The 25,445-nt window shown below is 37.4% G+C and overlaps 1 protein-coding gene across 1 annotated transcript in view; it reads left to right on the forward strand.

The window, feature by feature from the left end:
• Positions 1-25,445, forward strand: part of DGKH (diacylglycerol kinase eta) — a gene marked incomplete at its 5' end in the record, with an annotated part of 149,649 nt that overhangs the window by 88,518 nt on the left and 35,686 nt on the right. The window contains 8 exons of the mRNA XM_083884657.1: positions 9,659-9,763; positions 10,107-10,239; positions 16,778-16,884; positions 17,995-18,120; positions 19,294-19,396; positions 21,079-21,241; positions 23,677-23,785; positions 24,090-24,229. Of these exons, the coding sequence (XP_083740783.1) occupies positions 9,659-9,763; positions 10,107-10,239; positions 16,778-16,884; positions 17,995-18,120; positions 19,294-19,396; positions 21,079-21,241; positions 23,677-23,785; positions 24,090-24,229 (986 nt within the window). The remainder of the gene's footprint in view (positions 1-9,658; positions 9,764-10,106; positions 10,240-16,777; positions 16,885-17,994; positions 18,121-19,293; positions 19,397-21,078; positions 21,242-23,676; positions 23,786-24,089; positions 24,230-25,445) is intronic.

Below are 25,445 nucleotides of genomic sequence, written 5' to 3' on the forward strand. Positions count from 1 at the left end.
TGAGACTTTTCTTCAGGGACGACAAAAACTTCAGGGAATGTGAGAACTGCTTAACCTTCCCCAAGCCACATCAGGAAGAAATAGGAAGAGCCTTTTCCTGAGGAGTTTCAAACCTTTCATCTTTGGGTTTGGGCACTCCATTCTGTCTTTCCAAATATTACAGACAAAGAGAGATATTCCTAAAGCTGGGAATAATTATCCTAAAACTTCTATTTATTTATTTAATTAATTTAAATTTAAATAAGATAACATTAGTTCAGTTTTATTACTGACTCTTGATTTGCCCAAAATTTAGGCTCTTGAGCTTTGTCTGAGTGCAGAAAGCTTATGGATTCTAGTGGAGGTATTTCTCTGCTGCTGTCCTGCATGATTGCGAAATCCAATTTACTGCAGTTCCATCTCAGTGGACATCAGGAGATGGTTTCTTTACTGATAGCCTCAAGCCTCTTTCAGACGCTCTTCTATCTCAGTCTGGTTTGGTCTTTTTTTCAAAGCGCTGCTCACCTGAAGGTTACACAAGCTTTCTCTGGTCTTTCTGCTGCTTTTCTTTCACTGTCTTTCTCTACTTCTTTAGTTTGGTGAGATCATCTTGCTACTCCTGTGTTGGCAGGCTCCTGAGATCATGGGGTCAGCAACTACCCTCGAAGTTCCAAACTTGGGATGGATTCCCTTGATTTCAGCTATTGCTAAGGAAACATTGCCTTGTTTGTAGCCTGGATTGATTTCTGGTTTGCTGTGTAAGAATACTCTGGAGCACAGCTATCTGCAATTTTTCTTCGTAAAAATCTATGTTGAGTAAATGTCTATATATAGTCTGTGTTGATCTTCTCTTGAAAGAGACACTGTTACTTGACTTCTCCCTTTAATAAACCACAGGGACATGAAAGGAATGGGTTTGTGTTTGGAAACATGTTTCTGTTTTTTATCCTTTAGATCTGCAATAATCTCCTGGATTTGTGTATGTTTTGAAATTTCCTGCGCATTCCAGTTGCATGTTGATGTTAATAGTATATATGGGAGTTCAGACACATTTGCAGAAGTCTGCTTTAAGTACCGTCCTCTGGTGAGCTGAATCCCAGTCCCAGAGGCATTGTATTTTAAATTTTGCCCTTGGGATTATCAGAAGGGTCAGTGCATGGCACTGTTTAAAGATAGGGGAATGGCATATCCAGACATTCCCTATGCCCTGTTGGCAGTGTAGAGCAGGGCTGACAGGTCCTCCTGTGACATCTGCAAAGGTGCTGGAGCCTCTTCTTGTCTCCTGGAGGTAGAACATAGCTGGAAATGGCTCAAGTTCCTCTGCTGGCTTCACCAGCATGACTCAGCTTTGCACGAGTAGCTAACTCTTGGAATGGATTTAGTTTTTCCCTGGTTGTGAACCATCTGCTGTTTCATACAGATGGTGATTAGCCTCTAAGTGATGAAGGCTTTTTGATGCTCCCAGCCTGAGCAACACCCAAACCACAGAAAGAGAGGGGAAGTGCTTTGGATTCCATTTTGTTCAATTTTCTACTCAGGGTTGGGATTTTTTTTCTATATTCAGGCTGATTAGAAATAAGACAAAAACCGAAATAGCAAATTAATATGCTTAGGAAAAGAAAAATTAGACAAAACCAATTAGTGTGCACTTGTGATCCATTTAGGGTTTTTTCTTCCATTTAGCACTTGCTCATTTCCCCTCCCTCTCCCCTGCCATCCTCTGACTGACAAAAAAAATGTAATGAAGCTGAGAGCTTTTTGGGTTGGACTTCCAAGTTTTAGGCTCTTTTTCTCTGACTTGATAGACTGTCCCTTTCCCTAGTGTCTGGAGATTTGTTGAAGCTCTAAGTTTCATTTTGAATAAAGCAATAAAGCGTTTCAGCTGTGATGCTAAAAATCCATAGATGAGTTGCTTGAGATTGATCTGTTACAAGGAAGCTGAATACTTTTCAGAGAGAAAAAAGGGGATACTTAAGAAAGTGACCATTCTGGTCTATAATTGTACATTTTGATTTTAGTTGCATTTGCCTGGAGCTTGTTTTCCACACATTTCATGCTTGGCAGAAATTTTTCAAAAATAGCTTGCAGAAAATTTCCCTGTTTCATTGGTGAGGCATTTGGGATGTGTGGAGAATAAGCTCTGAGGACTGGCAGATTTCATTCTTTCTGCACTTTTACACCTAACCTATTCTCTGATGTTTCTTTCCATTCATGCTTTAAAAGTGGTTGAAATACCTATACAAAACTCAGAAAGTATCCCTCACTGCAGTTCCTGTTCACCAAATAATTTTATAAATAAAGTCACTGGTGTAAACTTTGAAAAAATTTCCTGTTTCTGGTGAACAACGATCCCTGGCTTCAGGCAGCTGAATGATTTTTAAACAGGAATCTGTTATTACAGACAGAAAAAAAATAGTCCTTTGCTAGTTTATTTTGTATAAATTTGCACCTACTGCCATTAAACATACAACTATTTCCTTGAAGCAGAGAAGCCATGCCATCGGATAGATGTGTAGTGAGCTGGTGAAACCAGAGCTAAAGGCACAGCAATGCAATGCTAATGTGCTTAACAAGTTTTTATGTAAGGACTTTAAAGAAACATGCAGGCTTTGAACTATATATAGCAGTTTCCAGTTTACATTTACGAGAATGGTTTATTAGTTTTGCTGTATTTAAATGCTGATTTAAAATAAATTTCTAATTCTTCTGTCCAAATCCATGGAACTTTTCCTACCCTGCTTCTTGTAACTGTCTCTTTATACAGTTATACTTCTACAGGAATAATGTTTTTCTGTTAGCAGTTGGTTTATGTTGAATACATGAGGTGGATTTGGGGAACTGGATTTCTGACAAAGCAACCTTTGATAGATATTTTTGCAGTTCAAGGCTGGACACATAACTGGGTGGCTTGATTTACCTGGATTCAGTTTTCACAGAATCATAGGGTGAATTGGGGGTTGGAAGTGGCCTTTGAAGGTCATCCGGTCCACCCCCTTTGCTGAAGCAGGGCCACCTGGTCCAGGCTGCCCAGGACCATGTCTAGGTGGCTTTTTAGTATCTCCAAGGGTGGAGACTTCACAAGTGCTTTGAGCAACCTGTGCCACTGCTCAGTGACCCTCACTGTAATAAAACACTGTTTCCTGACATTCACAGCCTCTCATGTTTGTGCCCATTACCTCCTAACTTTTCACTGGGCACCACTGGAAAGAGCCTGGCTCTGTCCTCTTTGCATCTTCCTTCCAGGGATTTACATATATAAGACACCCCTGAACCTTCTCCAGTCTAAACAGTTGTAGGGCCCTCAGGTTCTCCTCGCATACCATATACTCCAGTCTCTTCACTGGGATGTCTGCAGTATGTCCATGTCTCTCTTGTACTGAGCAGCCCAGAACTGGACACAGCACTCCAGGTGAGGCCTCACCAGGGCTGAGTAGTGGGGCAGGTTCACTCCCTGGACCTGCAGCTTAGGATACCACTGGCCCATTTTGCTGCAAGGGCATGTAGCTGGCTTATGCTCCATTTGTTGTGCAACAGTACTGCAGGTCCTTTTCTTTCCAGTTGATTTCCAGCTGGGTACACTGGTGCCTGGGGTTGTTCTCTGCCAGGTGCAGGACTTGGGACTACTTCTTGAATTTGATGAGTTACTCCCAGCTCATTTCTCTAGCCTGTTGAAGTCCCTCTGGATGACAGTGTGATCCTTGGGTTTATCAGGCACTCCTCCTCAGTTTTCTGTCATCAGTAAACCTGCAGAGGATATGCTGTACCACATCATCCAGATCATTAATGAAGATGTTAAACAGGCCTGTTAAATAGTATTGTCCCATGAGGTTCACTGCTAACTACTCCAGCCATACTCTGTGCTGCTGATCACCACCCTTTGGGCCTGGCCATGCAACCAGTTTTCTACACACCTCACAGTCTGCTCATCCAGCCTATACTTCATCAGTTTCTCTAGGAGGATCTTAATGGATAGTGCTGAAGGCCTTACTGAAGGCAAGGAAAATGATATCCACCTTTGTCTCCTCATCTCCCAGGCCAGCCGTTTTATTACAGGTTGATCAAACATGGCTTCCCCTTGATGAATGAATCTAAGCTGACTATTCCCAACTGTTTTCTTCTCCGTGTGCCTGATTGTATTCTGGGAATTGCTCCTTCATTTTTGAAGCCACTTAAATTACACAGGCTGGATTCTACTGCAGAATGAAGTCCCTTTACCTTTTTTCAATGGTGTAAACATTTTCGTCCTGTCTTTTAGCTAAGCTCACTTGTTCTGGTGTTGTACTTGTGCAGGAGATGCTGTGTGGGACTAATCCTTTTCTTTTTCCTCCTAAGAGTTTTTACTGTGGGAGCCAAAACCACGCATTACATCAATATTTGTGAGCTTGGGAACAGTGAAATAGGAGAAGGCCAGGAAAAAGAGGGAAGCAACCTCTTAATGGAGAAGACAGAGCTAATTGTTCTGATTATAAATTCTGTATTGTACTCAGGCAAATATAATAACCATTTATTACCTATCTTGCTTTTAACTCCTCCCTGTCTTTGTAATCTATACTTTTGCCTGGCTTGAATCATCATGAAAAATAACAGTGACAATTCACCATAAAGCACCAACTAACAACACCTTTGACAGTGACAGTACTGTTATAATTTATTTAGTATCCATATACCAAGAAATTATGAATACTCTGGAGAGATGCCCAACTGTTAGCACTGTGATTTTTGCAGATAAGTTCTGGAAGGTGTGGGAGCATCAATGACCCCAGCAGTCTACTTCCACCATTGATGGACCTGCCACACTCATACAGACCCACCTGCACAAGGACAGGGGAATGGAGAGGCAGACAAAAAGCAAGGGAGGCACAGCATGTTTTCCTCGTATTTGCCTGTACTGACTCGCCAACATCCATAAGCACAGAGAAGTTAGGAAGCATTAAATGTTATGCTCTTGCCCCAGGCATTGAATATAGTCTCTTAGAAGAGAGTTGGGGTGCTCTCTCTGTGTAATTCTCTCTTCATTATTTCCAGAAAGATATTTTGAAAGTATCTGTCCAGAGAACAGGAAAACCATTTCCCCACCCCTTTTGTATTCTAAGTGATATTTCTACATTAGTAATTTAATTCAAGATCAGCCATACAAAGTGCTATTAGTCTAATGCCTGATAATAGTTCAATGGCAGAAGGTGCTTTAATGCAAATATCATGTTGCAGGAAGCAGAGTACTTTACAATAGCTGCTTTGTTGCTACTTAGATATAGAGCACAGTTCTCTTGATTAGCAAACATTGTGTCTGCATTTTGAATTAGTAAAAGAAGCCAGAAATGGAGCCATCAAGCTTTGGGAACTGTATTTTCTCATGTATTGCTGATAGTAAAAAAAAAAAAAAAAAAAATAAAATAAAAAAATAAAAAAAATTAGGCAATAGACTTTAATCAAACTGTGATTTTATTTTATAGAATATAAGTCTAAACCCACTGGGCTGAAGGCATATAGAATGTCACTGGTTAAGTTATTCCCACCGAAAGAAGAAAGGGCTTTCAAATGTACTCTGAATTTGATGACAATTTTATTGCCTTTCAGGACGTTAAGCTTGTTCCTAATAAGTGTTGTCCAAAAGAAAAGTTTCAGTAGTGGCCCCAAACTTGACTGTAGAAATGTCACCCAAGTAATTTCATGATGCATATGTACACATCTCATATATATGAGTGTATGTATATTTTTAGAAGCCAAGTTATTGTAATGTTTGTGTGAAAATCCCAGTTTAGGGCAAGACCTATCTGGTAGCAGAGTGAACAGTGATCTCTTGTTCTCTCTCTCATTCCCCACACAAAAAAAATCCCCCTACTTTTCTGAACATAACAGGAACATTATTGCATTAATAGGTAGTTTTACTTCCCATTCAGACATTCTTTATTTCCTGGTATTTTTTTAGGGTTTGTGTTGGTTGTCTTCAACTTTTAAGACTCTATACACTCACTCTTTCCCAATGCCTACTGCGTTAAAAGTTTTTTTTATTCCATTACTTCTATTTTATTACTTTCCAATGTACTGCAATATCTGCTCTTGGTACATCTCCTCCAAAATCAGCAATGACTTCTTGGCTACTTGACAGTGGTGAAAATTTTCAAAGGAACATAGTCTTATTTATTTTTTAAGACCATTTGACTGTCTTCATCTTTTGTGATTTGTCTCCTGCTTTGTCAGCATGCAAACTGTTGGTATCTGAGTTCCTTCAAGACTTAAGAGTTTTCTTATTCTTATATTACCTCAGTAGTCTTTCAGCAGTTCCTGTAACACTTCTTTTGCAATGTATTACAGAACATCTTCTTTCTTTCTTTCTTCTTGTCTGTCAAGAGTTCAGCATATATCAGAGAGCGATATACAAACAGTAATATTTGGAGCAGCAAAGATCAAAAAGGGTATATGCAATTGAAGAAAAGATACCAACTTGATTCAGTAGAAGAGAATATACAGGACTCTGAATATGAATACATGCAATGAGATAAGATTACTAGTTAAATTCAAATTTACATGGCAGGAAAACTATTTTGAGGTCAATTACATCCATTTAATTTTGATTATGTCTGTGTAGAGGTTCAGCTGTCTTTAGTGAATGAACTTCAAACATCCCACTTAGTTAATCATAGCATTGTGAAAGCATTCAGAAGGAAGCATGCTATCTGTATAAATGCAAATTAGAAGGTTTAGGAGGTCAGTCTCAATTTAGGATAAACAAGGAAAGCTATACTGAGTTAGTGTAAGGCTCATAAAACCATGTTGAATCAAAGTATAATAATATAGTAGCAGATGCTAAAGAATGAAGTAGAAACAGCAGAGCATATACAGTCATTCTTAACCTTGCGTCACTTCCCAACATTGACTCATTGTTAGATTTTTGAAGACCTGATAAGTTGAAGATTTCAGATATTGTCTTTTATAGTATATGATGCATTTATTTGTGATGGATTTTTCAAATGCCTTTTTGGACATTTTTACTTTTCGTCTCCTTAACATCCATTTCAAGTCTAAAGAATGCTTTGCATTTAGGGAAAACCACTTCTTGTTGTTTGCTAACAAACAAGTTCCCTTGATTCCCTGAGTTCTTATGTTACATGAAATATCTAAAAAATAATAAGAGTACATTTTCTCCATGATTTTGTAGACTAAAATAGGTAAGAAGCTAAATGGGCTTCTTGGTTCCTATTTTATTTTATTTTAAAAATTCCAAGCATTGCTGATACTTCCTGCATATAATGCATTTTTTCTTTTCTTATGTTACCTTCTTGAAGTTTGTTGTTGCAAATATGCAAATCAAAAATAATATGTAGTTTAATTGTATTTACAAATATATATGTCTTCCAACGTCCCACTTTATTTTTGTAGCATTAATAATGATTGATCCTATATTCATGTGATTGACAGTATCCTATTGAGTTGTTAGACTGTTGCAGTGCTGTGAACTTTATTAAGTTTTTTGCATTCTGTTTTTAATAAGAAGCCGGAATATACGAATTTCTGCTATGTTTACATGCATTGGTTAGCAGTGTTTGGTGATGTGATTTGATTGCCAATAAAGGGGTGTGCAGTGCCTTTTGAGATGAAGTTTGGTTTCTCACTTCCATTATTTATAGCTACTGTTCTGGTCCTTTGTCATACTTACCCCTCCTCTGCCAAAACTTTCGATCCCAAAGCGTGTCTCCATTGGCAGTAGGTAACTAGGTGTGAACAACTGAACCAGGACCTTAATGTTGGCAGGACTGGGTGGAGGGATGCAGAGTGGATTTCTGTGACCAGTAGTATTTAAGACAGGAGTAATATATATAAATATTACTTGAAAAGAATCAAGATTAGTCAGGAGTTTTCAGCAATAAATGCAGCTGTTGTTGCTTAATGGCATTTCACAAGGTCTGGTTACAGGTTAGAATCAGTAATAACTGTGGCAGAAGGATGGATGTAACGTGCTGAGTCTTGAGTGGATTTATCATTATTTAATCTATATTATAAACTCATACTATAGAATAGAAAATAATCTGTGGCTTGTATTTGCCCGAATAGGGTTTCTGTGTCCACTGAAGCCTGGAAATTTCAGCAGAATGCTGATTGTTGTTGGAGCTAGGTTTATATTATGATTTAATGACTTTTTTTGGCTTCACTGGATGACCTGGCCTAGAAAAACATTTTGAAGTAATAAAGCGTCTATTTGGCTCCAAACTAATGAGAGAAGCATTGCTCTTTGCATAAACTGTTCTTTAGGAAAAGTCATGGAGAACTACTAATAAACCTTATTAAATAGCTTAAGGGAGATTGAAGGAAACAGGAAACAGAGAAACTATTCCCTTCCATGTGAAGTGAGTACATTAAAAAAAAAAAAAAAAGAAAGGCAAGCCCAAAGGGTTTCTGCCTCCCCTCCATGTGACTTGCAGCCTGCTGCACTTCAGTTACGTCGCCTCTGAGATATGTTAAAGTGCAGCTCAGTTTAATGAAGGAGTGGATAGGACAAATCAAGGCTAGAGACAATTTACGACAGGGATTGGGTAAGTAACTGCGGCTGTAGATGTGTATTTACTAATATTGTGCAAATGTTGTAATGTCTAGCTTGTAGCATTTAAAAGAATACCCAGAATTAGCATTTTTTGGTGGTCCTTTCTCTGTTTTGTTTAAGTAATTTTCAGGTGTTGGTGGTACATACTATGCAATAGGGTAAAAATGTATAATACTGATAAAGGATTTAATTTTATTTTTCAGACTTTCTACAACAAAGCAAATAACTTTCCTTATTTTCTTGTACTTGTTTAATTTTTTTTGCCATTTAAGTAACTGCTTTGTCTATTTCAATGCAGTGCTCAAAATAATTTCAGTGGGAGTTAGCTGATAGTTTCTGCTGCCTTCCTGTTATTTTGATTATTTTTCTACTGTTTAGGGAGAGGGGAGAGCAGCTTGTACTCTGAACCTCCTTGATATAGTATTTTCAGATTTCTAGATTCCAGTTCCTGACCACTGAAAAATTCCCAGCATCAACTTGTTCCAGGAATTCATTCAATTCTCCTAGTAGGATATTATTTCAACTGTTTGCTTTCGTTCTCTGTGCCTTTTTATAAAGATTTGTATGTGTTCTTATACTGAGTTGATAGAGTTGGATATAAAAAGTGCTGTTTTAAATTTTTGTGTATATAAATTTGTGTAAATATTTTATCAATATGCAAGATAGTGAAATATCATGACAGCTTTTGTGATTGTTTAAGACTTCCAAGCTTTTGATTTGGGTATGTTTTTGTGTCTAGCAATTGGAATGGACTTTGCAGTTGCTATGATGCAGTTATGAAATAGGATTGCAGTCTCAGTCAATTAGTAATTTCGAGAATGGTTGTGTTAGCATTTCAGTGCCTGCCATTTGAGCATTTAAATCTCAGGGCATAGACAAAGAGCTGAGAAGGGGTAATGATCAATGTAGATTTCAGAGACCTGTACCAAAGCCTGATTTGAATCTTGGGAACTGTACAAGGAAAAGCAAACTCTTTTGTTGTTGGTACTGCATTAAAGAAAATATTTTTAAGTGTTTAGTATCTTGCCTTGTAGGGCGTGTCATCCTTTTGCATCATCTCATGGGGAAGAGTACATTAAATATCATAGTCTATCATGATTTTTACTATCTGGATTAATCAGGATGTGTTATCTTTTTCAGATAATCACTCCATTTAGGAGGCTAATATTGTGTGCTGAGAACAGAAAAGAAATGGAGGACTGGATAAGCTCTCTGAAGTCCGTTCAGTCCAGAGAACACTATGAGGTAAGCTGACATCCCTCTTGGTGCAACCTAGCACCAACAGGTTTCTAGCTCAACAGATCAAGCTACAGGACACAGAACTGGAGTATTCACCCTCCTTAGTGTGAAAAATGTGTCTAATGTCAGAGTGAAGCTTCACGTTAAGAACTTCACTAGCAAAATGAGAGCTTATTATCACACTTTGATTTAGAATTTTGGAGGGAGTGCAGGCTAAATAAATACCCTTTGGAAAACCCTTTTGGTGAGCATTTCACTGTCGTCCCCTGTAATATGGAACCGTGCGTAATGTCAGTCACTGTAGCTGTGTTCTGTACTTGCAAATTTGTCTTAACTTCTCCTTTACTAGACCGCACAGTTTAATGTGGAACATTTCTCAGGGATGCATAACTGGTACGCCTGCTCCCACGCCCGACCCACCTTCTGTAACGTGTGCAGAGAGAGCCTCTCTGGAGTCACTTCTCACGGCCTGTCTTGTGAAGGTAAAACAATGCTTGCTTCTCCTTGCCTATCTTGCTATGTGTGTGGACAGATGGCTGCAAGTTCAGTATGAGTAATGATCCTGAAAATAATGAGTAACAAAAGACCCTGAAGGGAGAAATCTCTACACCAGAGTCACCCTCCTCCGGGCAGAGGGACTGATAATGATCTGCCTCACCTTCCTGTTGCTCCAGGTGCCTTTTTCAATAGAGCACTTCTTTCTATTGCAGCAACCAGTTTGGAGTCTACAGGGTGGAAGGGTTTGCAAGAAAAGATAGGATTTATTTGATTTGCACATCAAAAATGTGGAACAAAATAGTCCTACTGGTTTGCAGAATCAGCGTTTCTCAGAAAAAAAAATCACGATGGTATTTTCTGCCCCAAATCTAAAAACATTTGTAACATTGAACAAAGTGTTATGACCCTTCCCCTACAAATCTTGTTTGCTCTATTGCTGCTGCCTGATCTGGCAGTACACACTGATTTACTGCTTTAAAATTTCTCTCATGCTGTGAGGGGGTAGAGATGTAGATGACTGCATTTGATGGTTCAACAGGGGAAATCCACCACAAAGAAAAAGGAAGTGTGGCTAACACTTCAGCATTTAGCTAGAAATTATATTTAATGAACAAATAATTATAATATGCCTGAAACAGCTTCTTTATTTTTTCCTGCAAGTTCTGTGGAAAAGTGGTAACAAGTCTGCTTGTGTTAGGAGCCAGCAGAAAATAAAGCATCTGTGTGACCTTATGAGATATATGAAAGGTAGAGATATTTAATTACTAACATAGCCGACTGCCCAGAAAAATGTTGCAGTTACTCAATTCATAATTTGATTTCTTTCAATGTCTGTAACCCAACTGCAAATGCATTTCTGTTATTGATGCTATTATAATACTTGAGGATAATAATTTGTATTGAGGAAATCTTACAAAGGAAACATTAACCCACTGTCCTGAATTGTCCATGCTTTTAATGTAGCTAATGGTGCAGTTGCCAAGGAACAGGACAAACCCGTTTTGTAGAAATTAGAAATAGCATGGTTACTTCCAGCTTCTCTGGTGTATGTTTTCCACTGTGTGTAAGTCCTTTGGACAGTTTAAAGGCAATTATGGTATTCTCAGTGTCTGATATTGGCAGATGGAAGTATCATGTGCTTAACTGAAATGCAATTTTATTGCCTCGATGTACAAATACAGTTATATTTGCTCAGGGAAAGGAAAGGAATGACTTTCATAAAGAATTTATCCATTCCTAAGTTAATATTATAGCTATTTTAAAAGGCTGTTTAGCAATAATTACTACTGTAAGATTATCAATGTTAATGTCTTTAGTTCACCCTTTTATGTTTTTTTTCAGTGTCTAATTTTGCATCTAAGTATGTTTTTAATATACAGGGTGTTGACATTAACTTTACATTAGGGACTTTCCCATAATTTCCAGATTTGGAGTTTGTCACATTTCTGTATAACTTATGACAAACTAATGCTACATTTATCCACATTTCTGATGTCAGTTTTTACAAATAGCTTGTGAAAGTGTTTTGGATTTCCTTTCACTGTTACACATTTCATTATCGTGTATGACCTGGAATGTTTTATATGTAGATACTGCGATGTTCTTTTGTCTATTAATAAATTTCTCTTAATTCCTAGCTTCTATTTTGTATCTATTTTCTTCTTTTTTTTTAATAAAATAAGATCTTTAGTTATATATCTAATCTAAATGATTTGACTCTTTTACTGTATTACTTTATACTTTCTCTGCAATTATGTATACATGTTAAAACCTTGCATCCTTAATTTCTTGATCTAAAAACTGCATTTTTGTTTGGTACTTGCTTTTGCTATATGCACTTCTAATGCATGTAATAATCTATTTTTTTCTTTAGCTGACCTGTATTAGCAGTCTATACAGTTTGAGAGGACAATTTGGGAGGTTTGGAGTCTTAGAATTCCCCAGACTTGTTCTGTGCTGCTTTTCCCCATTACATAATTTAAAAAAACCTCTTTAAATATTCATGCCTGGTTTCTCAAACCTCCAGCACTGCTTTATACTGGGAATCCATTTATATCTATACTTAATTCAATTATTTGTGTGGTCATTGATCCCAGGCTACTCTGTTATGCCTCATATTGAAAAGCATGAGAGGTTCTTTCAAGAGATAGTTGAGCTCTTCCTCCTGTTAGTGGTTTGGGTTACTGGCAAACCAAGTTGTCTTGAAAGTAGCTTAGAGCCTTTGGGGTCTGATTCTTGACTCTTAACTATAGGTAAAAAAGAAACCCCACTGCTGATGTCTTGCAGCTTTTGATAGTTTAGTTGTCCTGTAATATTTTATTCTCTTAAAATTGCTGTTTTCCAGCAGCCCTGCACAACTGGTTTTTTATGTCTGACCATAAATCAAGCCACATTTCTTCTGGAGATGATGGGTGACTTTTTTTCTTCAGGGCACCTTCCATCTCAGCAGCCTTTGGCAAAGGTTGGCCAAATTAATTGCAGGCCATCCTGAAGATAGAGTCTAAGTTTTATGGAAACCAGTGCAGAAAAAGATGGTAGGTCAATGCCTTTGCTAGGTAAAAGACTAGTGTGAATTCGCACCTTTTTAGAAGTCAAAGAACTGATATGTCTATCAGTTTGAAGATGTACGTTATAACAAACCAGGCTTCATTCTTGCTACTACTCAACAAACAATTGACTTCTAAAAAAATTATTCAGAGTCTCCTTTGAGATACAATGGTGTTCTTCCCACAGGTTCTCTCTTTTGCATCTTCTCAAAAGATAATCTACTTTTTCAATGTTGTCTGTGTGCTGTGTTGCTCTAGCTAAAGGACTAATCTCTGCAATGTTCATGCAATCTTTCCTAGGACAGAGTAATTATGATCTCTGTGCCTTGCTTTAGGAATAATTCCAAACTAGCTGAATCAAGAAAGGGTTTTGGGTTTTATGCTCCTCAGAGTTTAGCTTCAATATGGAATATTTAGGAAAAGAAGCTTAAAGAGTAATATATCATTATCTACAGAAGCTCTTCCAGAGCTCTGTAACCTCAGTTACTCATTTCTATCTAAGTCATTGCCAGTGGAACACTGCCTGCCTTCATGGTTATTCTCAGAAATATATTTTTTATGTAACATTTTGTTTATCATGACAGAATCTTGATTGTTGAATATCAAGTATGGCTAATAAGTGGGAGAAACCTCTCTCTTAAACTGCATTCTCCTGTGAGAAATCACACAATATTATAAGAACACTTTAGGATGATGAAGTCAATCAGTAAGAACATACTGGGATTAAATTACCTCTGCAAATGCACTTTATGCACTTTGTCTTTTTCCATTATGATTGTGGGGTTTTGCCCACAAAACCCTGTTCTTACCCATTGCCCAGGGAATTGTACTTGCACAGTCATTGTCTCTGATACTTTTGCCACATTTTCTGCACAGTCTGGAGAGTGAATAGTGAATGAAGCAGCAAGAAAGACAAGGGATATTTGTTGTTAAAGAGTGAAGGAATAGTAGAAAACTGTTCTTTGACTTTATATCACATGTACCCTTCTGTGATGCTGGAGAAAATATTTAAATAAGATTTTTTTATCAAATCAGTAGTCGTCCATTGTTTATAGCCTGCAGCCTGTATCACAGAAATGCTGTTTTCTATTACTGCAAAAATCAGTTGAAGCTGTTCTGAAGTCCCTAATGCTTTGAAGATATACCATATTGGAAAAAAGTCTTAATTGTAGTAGTAGTATTACTGAGCACAACAACAACAATAATAATACTACTAATAATTTTTAAAGCCCAAGAAGAAATTAAGATTGATGGCTGAAAAGCAGTATTACATCAGCTTTAGGTCAATTAAGCAAATACCTGTTGAAAATTATTATGAAGCAGAGTGTGGCACAACCCCATACTTATCAAGAACCATCCCATTACATGCAGTGACTGAGGGTGTTGTTCTCTGAAAGCGTGTGGTCATACAATCAACAACTGCACACCTGCATTCAGAAACTATATTGCAGTGTTAAGTTTCCTGAGTAACTTAACTTTTCTTGTATTTTAGCTTTCATTAGCAAAGTAATGGCAGTGGATGTCTAGCCATATGTCTGCATGTTTTCCAAAAGATTTCAGATATCAGACTGTTTAATAAATGGGATTCAGTGTAACCTGAGACAAAAGAAGTTAGGTTATAGTGGTAACTAATATTGGGGTTTGATTTAAAATTTTCCTTCTTTGCTTGCAAGTTACATCTGTGTCTTAAAGTTATTGTTGTTGGTAATATTTAAGGTTCAGACTAACATAAATTGTTGTTTCATGATCCTGAGGTTTCAGAGGGGTGACCAAAATCCGATCTGAGATTTGGTTGGTAGGTTATTTACAGTACTTACAAAGCAAACATTACCTGTCATTTGCCATCTATAGAGAGGCTTGCTGCAACTCTTCAGAGCCTGGGGTTGATTTTGTCCTTGCCTTGTTAAGAAAGAGGCTGAATACAGGGTTCCTAAGAGCAAGTTCAATCATAGCTCAGTAGAGTTTGAACATTCTATTACTTGTAATTTGTAATTTTCTATTCTCCCTCCTCCCTGATTTGTTGTATTTTGATCTGTGTGGCAAAACAAGTGTTTGTCAATTTTGAGTAGGGAGCTGAATTCAGTGGCGTATCTTCTCTGAAGCATTCAAATGGTGAAAACTGCTGATGGTCCATCACTTGAGAATACAGCCTTTATTTCTGTGCTTCTTGTGGGAGCTGGCTTCATTAGATGCTTGGAATGAGCTTAGGTTGGCAAACGCACAATGTGATGCTGACCTGTTTAGAAAAAGTGAGTCTTACCACGTTAGTTGACAGTTATGGAATATTTTCATGCTTTGAGTCTGTGTTGGTCTTGCTCCAACAGGTCCATGCCCTTCTTTAGGTTGGGGCCACTGACCTATTTGAGTGAGTTCATAGGAGTACCATGGAGATGATCAGAGGGCTGGAGCACCTCTCCAGTGAGGAAAGGCTGAGAGAGTTGGTATTGTTCAGCCTGGAAAGGGGAAGGCTTTGAGGTGATGCAATTGCAGCCTTTCAGTACCTGGAGGGAGCCTGCAAGAAAGATGGAGAGAGACTTTTTACAATGACGTGCAGGGAAGGACAAGGGGAAATGGCTTCAAACTGAGAGTAGGTTGACATTAGATAGTAGGAAAAAATTCTTTACTGTGACGATGGTGGGACACTGGTTGCCCAGAGTCGTGAACACCCCATCCCTGGAAGTTTTCAAGACCAGGCTGGATGGAGCTCTGAGCAACCTGGTCTAGTAAAAGATGTCCCACTCCAGAGGACAGAGGGTTGGAACTAAATGATCTTTAAATGTCTCTTTCAACCCAAATAATTCTATGATTATATGAATACTGATTTTTGAAATGACTGGGGGAGTTGCTGCAAAAGCAATGAAACTTTGTTTTCTTTCATTCTCTTTCTTTCTAGAAAGTAAGAAAGTAAGAGCTGAGCACTTTCACACATCTCCCAGAACAGTTAGGATTGCTCTCAAACTGAGATGTTGCTTACATAGTCTCAATTCACTTTTTAAATTGATCTGGCAATGGATCAGTGGAATTAAAATGGGAAATTTATTATTCACAAGACATTTTGTACCATGGCTTAATGTTTTTTAATGGTAGATAAGCGATGGGCCAAAGCCTTGATAATTTCCTGTCAAATATTTGTTTGAAAAGAGACTACTACTTCTGATCTGCTGGCTAGTTCTCATAAACCTTTAATGGTCATTGCCAAAATAATTTATATAATGCACTCTAAATAGAATTACATCATGCACTTCCAGTAGAAGAGATACCCACAGTTGGGTGCGTCAGTCTGTTTGGTCTGATATGGTATCATTAGCTTGGCATATTAATTGAGTTGAACAAAATTCAAATAGTTATCAGGTTGTCAGAATGTCTGCCTAACTACACAGTTGTGCTGGGTATTCCAATTAGCAGACTTCTAATAAAGAATGCAGTAGAAAGTAAGGTTCTTCCTGATTTGATATAGGCTCTTGGAAAATTTTGTAATCCCCAGTATCCTGAATTAAAATTTCACCACATAAAAACTTCACTTTCTCATGTTCTGAGAAAAATAGGCCCAGCATGGTGCCCCAAAGGCATCTTTTGAACAAAGGATCAGAGCTCCTGATTCAAAATACTTTTGTTAAACACTCTCCCATGAGTTCCTGCAAATTTAAGTCAGATATCTGAATCATGTTACCAGAGAAAAAGGCAGACCCATAGTTAGAGATATATTGTACCTTGCATCTGAAAAATGGGAACTGATGTGGATTTTACGGCACACTTAGCATGGGCTGCAGTGAAGCAGTTAAACCTGGTTTAGAGAGTTGAAGTTAGGGTGATTATGAAATGAATTTTCTTTGGGTTGTTTTGTGTCATGTGTGCAACACTAAGTGACATGTACTTGGCTATTTTATGGCATAGCTGTGTTTAATTTTTTAAAAGGTGTGTATCACTGAAATACAGCAAATAACACCGGACATATATGTTTATCTGTGTCTTGCAGTGTGTAAGTTTAAAGCACATAAAAGATGTGCTGTCCGAGCAACAAATAACTGCAAATGGACTACATTAGCCTCAATTGGAAAAGATATCATTGAAGATGAAGATGGTGTAAGTACTATTCATATTTACAGTATTTTCTAAAGCTGTTTCTCCTTTAGGGAAAAAATTAAAAAAAAGTCCAACCACAGAAATATTGCCATGCTACCCATTGAAGTTAATGGTCAATGGCTATTTTCCTGAACACTGTTCAAAGATTAATGTGGTTTTTAGATAAAAAGTTGTATTCCTATCTCACAAGACAAATCTAGCAACTGTGGGCACTAGACTGCAGTGTATTACAAGGCCATATTATTTTAAAGGCCATATACGGAGAAACTCTGCTGCTGGAGAATTGCTCCCGGAAGTTCCTACTGCTCTTAAGCAAAGGTGCTTTTTTACAGTTACCATGCTATTTTGGGAATCTATTTTTTTGTCCTGTTTACCTGGAGCAGTTCCCCAGGAGGCCTGTTTGGAATTCACTGAATTGGGAGGGGGTTTTGGTGATGAAAGCAGGAATTTTAAAATTGGCAGGAGAAACAACAAAAACTTTTGAGAGGTTGATTGTGATAAATGGACTATTTTTACAAACACAGCTGTATGTGACCGCTGGTGTGAAGCCTCTTCCTAGAAGGCTGGTACTAAGTTGAACACCTGAGTGTCCTGAGTTGCCCATGGTGTTAATGGGACAAAGAGTGCACTGAGTAAAGCTTTGCACTGCATTTGGAACTGCTTTATAGAGCTATGACTTACCAGCCATGGTGACTGGGTAAGTGAAGTGACAGAAGAATTCTGCTGTCCTGCCTATTCTTATGAATTTTAGGAGTTTTTAATTGGTTTATGTCATGTAGTCAGCATAACCGAGTGGGAACTTGTTTGTATGACGGAGTCTCTGGACTTAACTGCCAAATTGTGTTATGGTGAGTTGTTACCATGAGTGAGACATGTCTCCCTTCTTCAGGTGTCATGTTTTCTGTCTAGCATGTGGAACAGCAGAGCAGTCCATTCAGTGCTGTTGCCTTCTGAGCATCAATGTCCCTTATCCTGGCTGACCAGCATACCTGCTTCTTTTGATGAAAGAGTACAGCTGTGAGAAATAGTTTAAATCCACCTATATCTGAGAGACAAAAGCCTTTAATTTCTCTTTCTGGGTATTTAACTCTAATGACTCCTTCTCCACAGATAGCTATGCCTCACCAGTGGTTAGAGGGAAACCTGCCCGTCAGTGCCAAATGCGCGGTCTGCGACAAGACCTGTGGCAGTGTCCTACGGCTGCAAGATTGGAAGTGCCTTTGGTGTAAAGCTATGGTAGGTGTGCTGAACCACATCCAAGCATCTCGCAGCTTGACAGCTTTATTGCTTGCCATTATTTTTGTTTTGTCATTTCACAGCCTGCTTTTGGATTAAGTAGGAGCAGGCAGCTTCTGCAAACTCAAGTCTCTCTAGCATTCAGAATTTCTGATGACTGTCCTACTTGCACAGTTAATTTTTAATACACCCACAGATGCAGCTTTTCTTTAATAGGTGTTGTCATCCAATGTGTTTTCTCTGCTTTCTTCTAGTTGTTAACTGTATGTTCAGGTGCCTGTTCCTAATGCCTAATAATCCTATGTTACTTTCTTGTATTTTTATTGTAGCTATTGCTCTATTAATATTTTAGTAATATGTTATAATAATATTTATTAATATTAATGTAGTAACATGATTATTAATGCAAAATTTTGTCTTTCTCTTCTTCAGGGCAATCTGTTCATTGCTGATTTAAATTCTCTTAACTCACTACTGCTGTTTCCCCAATACATAGTTTTCTCTTAATTTTATCAACTTGTCTAAAGTTGATGGGTTTCTTATGCAAGTCAGCAGTTTATTTGTTGTTGAAGCTTCTGGCATATTGTTGAGCTTCAAGGCTCTGTGTGTGGGCAGTAGGAAATGATTGGCATCTCCAGAGGTGACTTGAAGCATTTAGGTGAAATGAAGCCACCTCTCCAATGCCTCTCTTTCCAATACCTGTGGAAAAGACCTTTACAATATGGAGTTTATGGGACCCAACTTTGGGAAATGGGTCTGGCTTGGTAGGTGTGCCAGCTTTAATGCAGATATGTCTTCCAGAATGGTCCCAGTGGACCAGGCAGGCCTATTGGCAGAGCTGTTGTTTTGTCTGCTGCCACCAGCACAGATGCTGGGAGCTTGGTACTTCCTTCCTTGTGGATGGGGGCAAGTGATTCTCTTGAAAGGATGATTCTCATCTACTATAGGGGTAGTTGAAGATGAAGTTCTCCAAAATAAAGTTTTGTTGAATTAGTAAGGAGGCTCTGTGGTTGAACATTCAGGTTTTTTTCCGAAGGTTTTTCTCACTCCTTTTCCCTCTACAGCTAAATGTTATATATGAGTCCATTTTTTGTTACATAGATAACATAGCATCAGTTGTATTTTCACCTCAAAATCTTGCTGAAGGAAAATATTTTTTTCTTTCTTTTGTAGGTTCACACGGCCTGTAAGGATTTGTACCCTCGCAAATGTCCACTTGGCCAGTGTAAGGTATCGATCATCCCTCCAACAGCACTAAACAGTATAGACTCCGATGGTACGTAGTTCTGTAGTGTGGCTCAGTGGTACCTCTGGACTTCCAGTCCCTGTTGAGATCCGTGCTAATAAACAAGGCTAAAATCCTTCTGCTGAACAGGTGAATGCAGTCTGCAAATTTAGAGAAAAGTATAATTTTCTGTGCAGGTTTTTAGAGAATTATTCAACTGTCACATTTTTAAAGTTGCCCCAGCAGAAATTTTCTTCTATTTTACTTATGACCCTTAGAAACATTTCAAGTGAATGAGCAGAATCCTCAGATGAAGTGGGCTGATGCCTGCCTGTCATACAGCACTCCTTCTGTGAGTTCTCAAATTTTGCATAATTTTGCATTATGCAGAGATAAGCTAACTGAATAACTCAGATGCAACAACTACTTTACCAGGCTTTGAGAGGAATTGCTTCCATAGCTTCTCTAATTTATTTTTTTTAAATATAAGCAGTGTAAGAATCCTGCAATGCATAGATAAAAACCCAGCAAATGCGGAAGACTCAGAGATGCTTTTTGGTGGTTCGGGATAGAGACATATCAACAGTGGGAGACTGCACTTCAAGGCAAAGAGTGGATTTAAAAAAGTATCAAAATCTTAGCTGCTTTAATTTTATGGTTTGTGTCAGTGGCAAAGTAGACCAACAACTTGAATGCAATTCAGTAAATTTTGTTACATGAAGTTAGTAAAAGTGATTGTGTATGCTGTATATATTCAGTCTATTTATTTGCTTTGTAGTGTCTTAGACATCATGCTGTCATTTATTACTCATGCCAGGAAGATTGTTCAATATGTGAAATTAGTTTTCTTGGCGTTTAAATTAATTAATAAAACCTTATTTGAAATTAGATATTATGATAATGTGGAATTAAATTAGCATCCCTTAATTAAATTTTTATTTGTAGCTTTAGTATTTTTTTAGTAATTGAAAACAGCATAATGATTTTAATACTGCCGGAGACAAATGTCAAAACCTATACATGTGATGTCTGATTTTGAAGTGTTGCTAGGGAACCATGGAACCGTCACGTTAGTGACAACAGTGTCCATTAGTGCTTCTGACTAAGGACTTTGTAGAGAGCCTGCTGTAATTAGTTAAGACCTTCACTATCTTTAATAAGCTTTGAATCATGGCTGAAGGTCTTCTGTTGTTCAGTGATTCTGTTACGCTTAATAGTGTAACCTCAGTCTGAAAAAAAGGCTCCTACGTGAAGCCTCACCTGGGAAGAACTGAGTACAAGCAACTTTTAAAATCTGTGAGTGCTCTTAAAAACCTCATACAGACATGAATGATCCAGTTCAACCCAGTAAAGTTAAAGCAAAATAAGATTGAAAACCAAACGCTTGTAAGTGAAATACATATTCAATTATGTGATAATAATCTGTGAAGATGAGATTTAAGAAGTATTCTAAAAGGTTAATAGCAGTTGAAAAACGATAAAGCTATTGTCTTCAGGATTTTACTGAATCTAGGTACTGAACATACCAGAAACAAACAAACAAAAAGAACAATAAATCTTGTGCAATTATGTTTTCCTTGCAGGACTAATACTCAGTTTAGCCTTTACATTATGCATGATAAAATGTACTCCTTTTGTCCTTCATCCCTATCTTCCTCTTTCACATGATTTCTTTTTGTGTTATTCATATTAGGAAAACTTATTTATTTCATTCTTTCTAACTATGTTTACAGGTTTCTGGAAAGCCACATGCCCGCCATCCTGTGCCAGTCCTCTTTTAGTTTTTGTTAACTCAAAGAGTGGAGACAATCAGGGAGTAAAGTTTCTTCGTCGATTCAAACAGTCGTTAAATCCAGCTCAGGTGTTCGATTTAATGAATGGAGGACCTCATTTAGGGTAATAACCTTGGAAATCTTGAGCAAGCCTTTCCATGAGGGAATTAGGTGCAAAGTATAGTGTTGTGTTCCCCTGCTTTTATAGTGTTATTTCCCCTGTTGCTATGATTCTATCACCAATATCTACTCTGACTTCCTAATTAAAATCTAAGAGACAACAGAATCTCCAGATAAATTCTGGTGCATGAAGGGATTGTAGAATAACATTTTCCTTCTAGAAAAGCTTGAAAATTCAAAACCAAAAGCTCTTGGCTAGTTTTGACTTCTGTTAACTGGTAAGGTACAAAACTGTTACAAATGTTCAGATGTTTTCCTGTGTCACAGGAACTTTGATTTTGCCTTTATGCACAGTTGCCCAGGTGCTTTTCTTCCATTTCACACGCATAAATCTGATATTCCTCTGACCTTTTTGTGTGTAGCTATGGAATATAACCATTTTCTAAATGTACTCTGTATATTTTAAAATTCTGAACACAAATGTCGGCAGGGGGATCTGCAGTGGGTAATGGACAAGTACATGAAAAATTTTTCATCCGAAAAGTATATCCAAATTATGATTTATGCAACCTATGCAAATAGTCAAGAAAATGGCCATCCCACAGAATTTGGAGCAAGAACACAATTAAAACCACCAGGCATTTTTCCTCAAAATCTAAGAGTTGATTGTTAGAGAGATAACAATGAGATTTGCATAGTGGTGGCCACAACTCAAGCGTCTTTGCACATTCATGAAGATTAAATTCGTGCCCATATTTCTGTTGCCTAACTCAGTTCCACTAAAATATATTGATGTGGTTAAATGGCCAAATAGTATCTGTTATGACAACTAGAAGCACTAATTTTTGTACTCTTAAAGAGTACAGAATTAATGAGAAAAAGCAGATGAAGCAAATCCACAAAAATTCAGTTCAAGAAGTACGTAAATAATACAAATATAATTGATTACAGCTGTAGATTATAAGAATTAGTACTTTGTTATGGCCACATCATATTAAGTCTTTGAGTTGAAATATTCTTTTCATTGTAACCCTGATAATCTGAGCTGTATCTAAGTCACTTTTAGCTAGCATTTTGTACATGTAATTATAATGACATATAACATTGGTCTTAATTGATTAGACAGTCTTTGGAAGGAGACAGTCTTAAAAATATGTTTGCAAGTTCTCTTCCTTCATATAGCTCTACCATGGCTGAGGCTGCTCACTTGGATTTTGCACAGAAATTGCAGTTCATGTGGGGTGCTTTTAAGTACTTCTCCCAGTTTCCAAGGAGAGGTCTTTAGCTGTTATTCCATGCAGTCGCAATGATGTCTTCTTTTTTTCTAGTTGATCTAAAAAGCAGAGGTGCATTCTGTGAGACAGTGTATTTCTAAGGTTTTCTCCTTTTCCTCAGGACAGGATAAATTGCTCTGGTGTCAACATTTTTTCCCCTTAAATATCCCCTTTTTTTTGTTCTGAATAAGTATGTGCCCATCGTTTGCAAGTGACATTATTTTCTCTAGAAAAAATAGAAATGCTTCAAAAAATTGTGATCTTGATATGTTGCTTTTTAGAAATGATTCAGAAATTATACATATTCTGGAAAATAACATGCATTAAAAATAAATCTTTGTTGTTAATATTTTAAGAGTTTATACTCTCCAATTTTTTTTTTTTTTTTTTTTTTTTTTTTTTTTTTTTTTTTTTTTTTTTTTTAGTTTAAGTCCCTCCTGTTTTTACCTCTTGGCTGTTTCTTCACATCTCATTCCTATTTCCTCTGTGTCTTATCTCTTACCTCACTGCATTTTCTGTCTCTCTTGTCCTACTTTTCTGTACTGTCCAAGTGTTGTATTCTAAAGGTGTTAAAAGTTGGAGAGCAGGAAGAAGACCAATAGGATGCAAAAGCAACATATGGCTTTAAGGATATAATATGAAATACTTGTATTATTTGTCTTAAATTGTTGTGATCACCTTTATGTTTAAGAATTGCACTCAATGGTCCTTACATTTAGATAGCCCTCCCCCAAGAAAAGCCCACTCTTATTATGGAGCACATCCTGTCATTGTGTCTTAACCTCTTGTGAAAAATTCCCACTAGTGCATTATGCTTCTGGCTGAAGTGAGAAGCATAGAGCAGTTGTAATTTTATCACTTACATTTTAAATTTTTTTTTAGTATTAATAAAATCAATAAAATCAGACTTATAAAATCCTGAAAACAATATCAAGGGATTTTTTTAAAGAACAACTCAGCATGTTATTTATCAGAAATGTCAGTATAAGTGGAATATACAGCGACAGATGGGCTGCAGATAGGTTAATTAAGTGGATAGTTGTATCTCCAAACCCCACAACAATAAAAGGATCATGAAGATGCTGTGCACAATATTTTCTTGTAACAATTGTTAATGAATGCTCTCTTGCTAATGGATGTAACTAACTCTGCATTTTCTCTGCAGTTTGCGGTTATTTCAGAAGTTTGACAACTTCAGGATTCTTGTGTGTGGTGGCGATGGAAGCGTGGGTTGGGTCTTGTCAGAAATTGATAAGCTCAGCTTGCACAAGCAGGCAAGTGTCCATATTTACTTTCCTTGCCTAGACTGACTAGGCTTAATTTTGTGTGCTTACCTTTTCCTTGACTTGGTTCTGTGTTGTATCTCCGTGTATGGGGCAAACTCAATAGTTACTGTTTAATGGAAGTTTTCACTGTTGTAAACAGGATGAGCTGTAGCAGAATAGCACACTTTGACTTACAGGCTTTAGACATCAGCTGTGAAATTAACATTTATTAGTTGAAATAACAAGCATTTGTAACCACTTGTATTTTCTTTCTAGTTTTCAATAGTAAATTTGTTCCTGTGTTGTGTTTCAGTGTCAGTTAGGAGTGTTACCCCTTGGTACTGGAAATGACCTTGCTCGTGTCCTTGGTTGGGGAGGATCCTGTGATGATGATACACAACTTCCTCAGATTTTGGAAAAACTAGAACGAGCCAGCACGAAAATGTTAGACAGGTAAACCTACATGTGCATATGCATCGCTTACCATGAGATTTAAACTGTATATATTTGGGTTTCTGATGCCTAAAATCCATCTTGGAGACTTGATGTTCAGTGGGTTTGTTTTTTGAGTGCAGGTCTTCATCATGAAGGAAACTGCAGTTGTAATGGGCAGGCTCTTTAGCCTGCTTTTTAAACTAGAGTAAGAGGGATGAGTGGTTGGTGGAACTGGGAAGTGTGCTGTTCAAACATTGACATCAAAAGTTGACAGCTTGTTGCATGGCTGAAGGAGCTGCATAACTGCTGGTTACAAGAAGTTGTGAGCATTAAGAAGCTGTGTAGAGTCAAAACTGATTTGAGCAATTTTATGGACTCCATGCATGCTTATTAAACACCATTAATGGTAGCATCTTTATTTAGAAAACGCCTGAGCTCTTTGTCCTTGGATGTGGGGAAAACTCACCTTGAGTGCTTTCACCCTTTCCTGAGGCATCAGCTGTTGATAAGATGCTGGGCTAGTTGGATCCATGACTAATATTTCTGTTTAAGGCATTTTCTTAGTCAAAAAATTAGGATATTCCCACTCCTTGTTTCATGTAATTTTTGTCCATAAAGGAAAGCAGGAATCCCCATTTTAAAAAAAGATAAAAATCAGAGATGACGATGGTCATGTTGTTCCAATGGAAGTCTAGCACTGCTTTTGAGAGGAGTATTTCTTATCCTATTCCTTTCTCTCATGAGTGTTTCTTTTCTTGCTCTAGTTACAAACACTTGAATGTCATCATAAGGGATTTTACTTTAGGGTTTTTTGTGAAATAGAGAGAAAAGAGAAAAGCTTTTTTTTATTTTATTTTAAGTTTTTCTGCAGACTACTTGATTGCTTTACAGCAAAGTATGTAGAGAAATGCTTTTTACTGATCCTCAGATTCTGAACAACTTGTAGATTAAATCATATTTCCCTTTTTCTGTAGTGAAAAAATGCTCTGTTTCATTTTTTGGTCTAATTTCAGTTGACTTGCTCCCAAGGCCCATCTACAGTTCTTTTCAGCAGGCTTTGAAGGATGTTGTTGCTATTAGTGGTTTCATACTATCTATGCCGTCAAGTGCTGTCCTGTACCAGACAAAAAAAAGAAAAAAAAAAAAAAAGAAAAAAAAAAGAAAAAAGAAAAAAAAAAAAGAAAAAAATTTTAATTTAAAAAAATATATATGTCAAGGAAGACACTTAATCATT

The sequence above is a fragment of the Zosterops lateralis genome, assembly GCF_965231275.1.
Source record: "Zosterops lateralis genome assembly, chromosome: 2".
NCBI lineage: Eukaryota > Metazoa > Chordata > Aves > Passeriformes > Zosteropidae > Zosterops > Zosterops lateralis.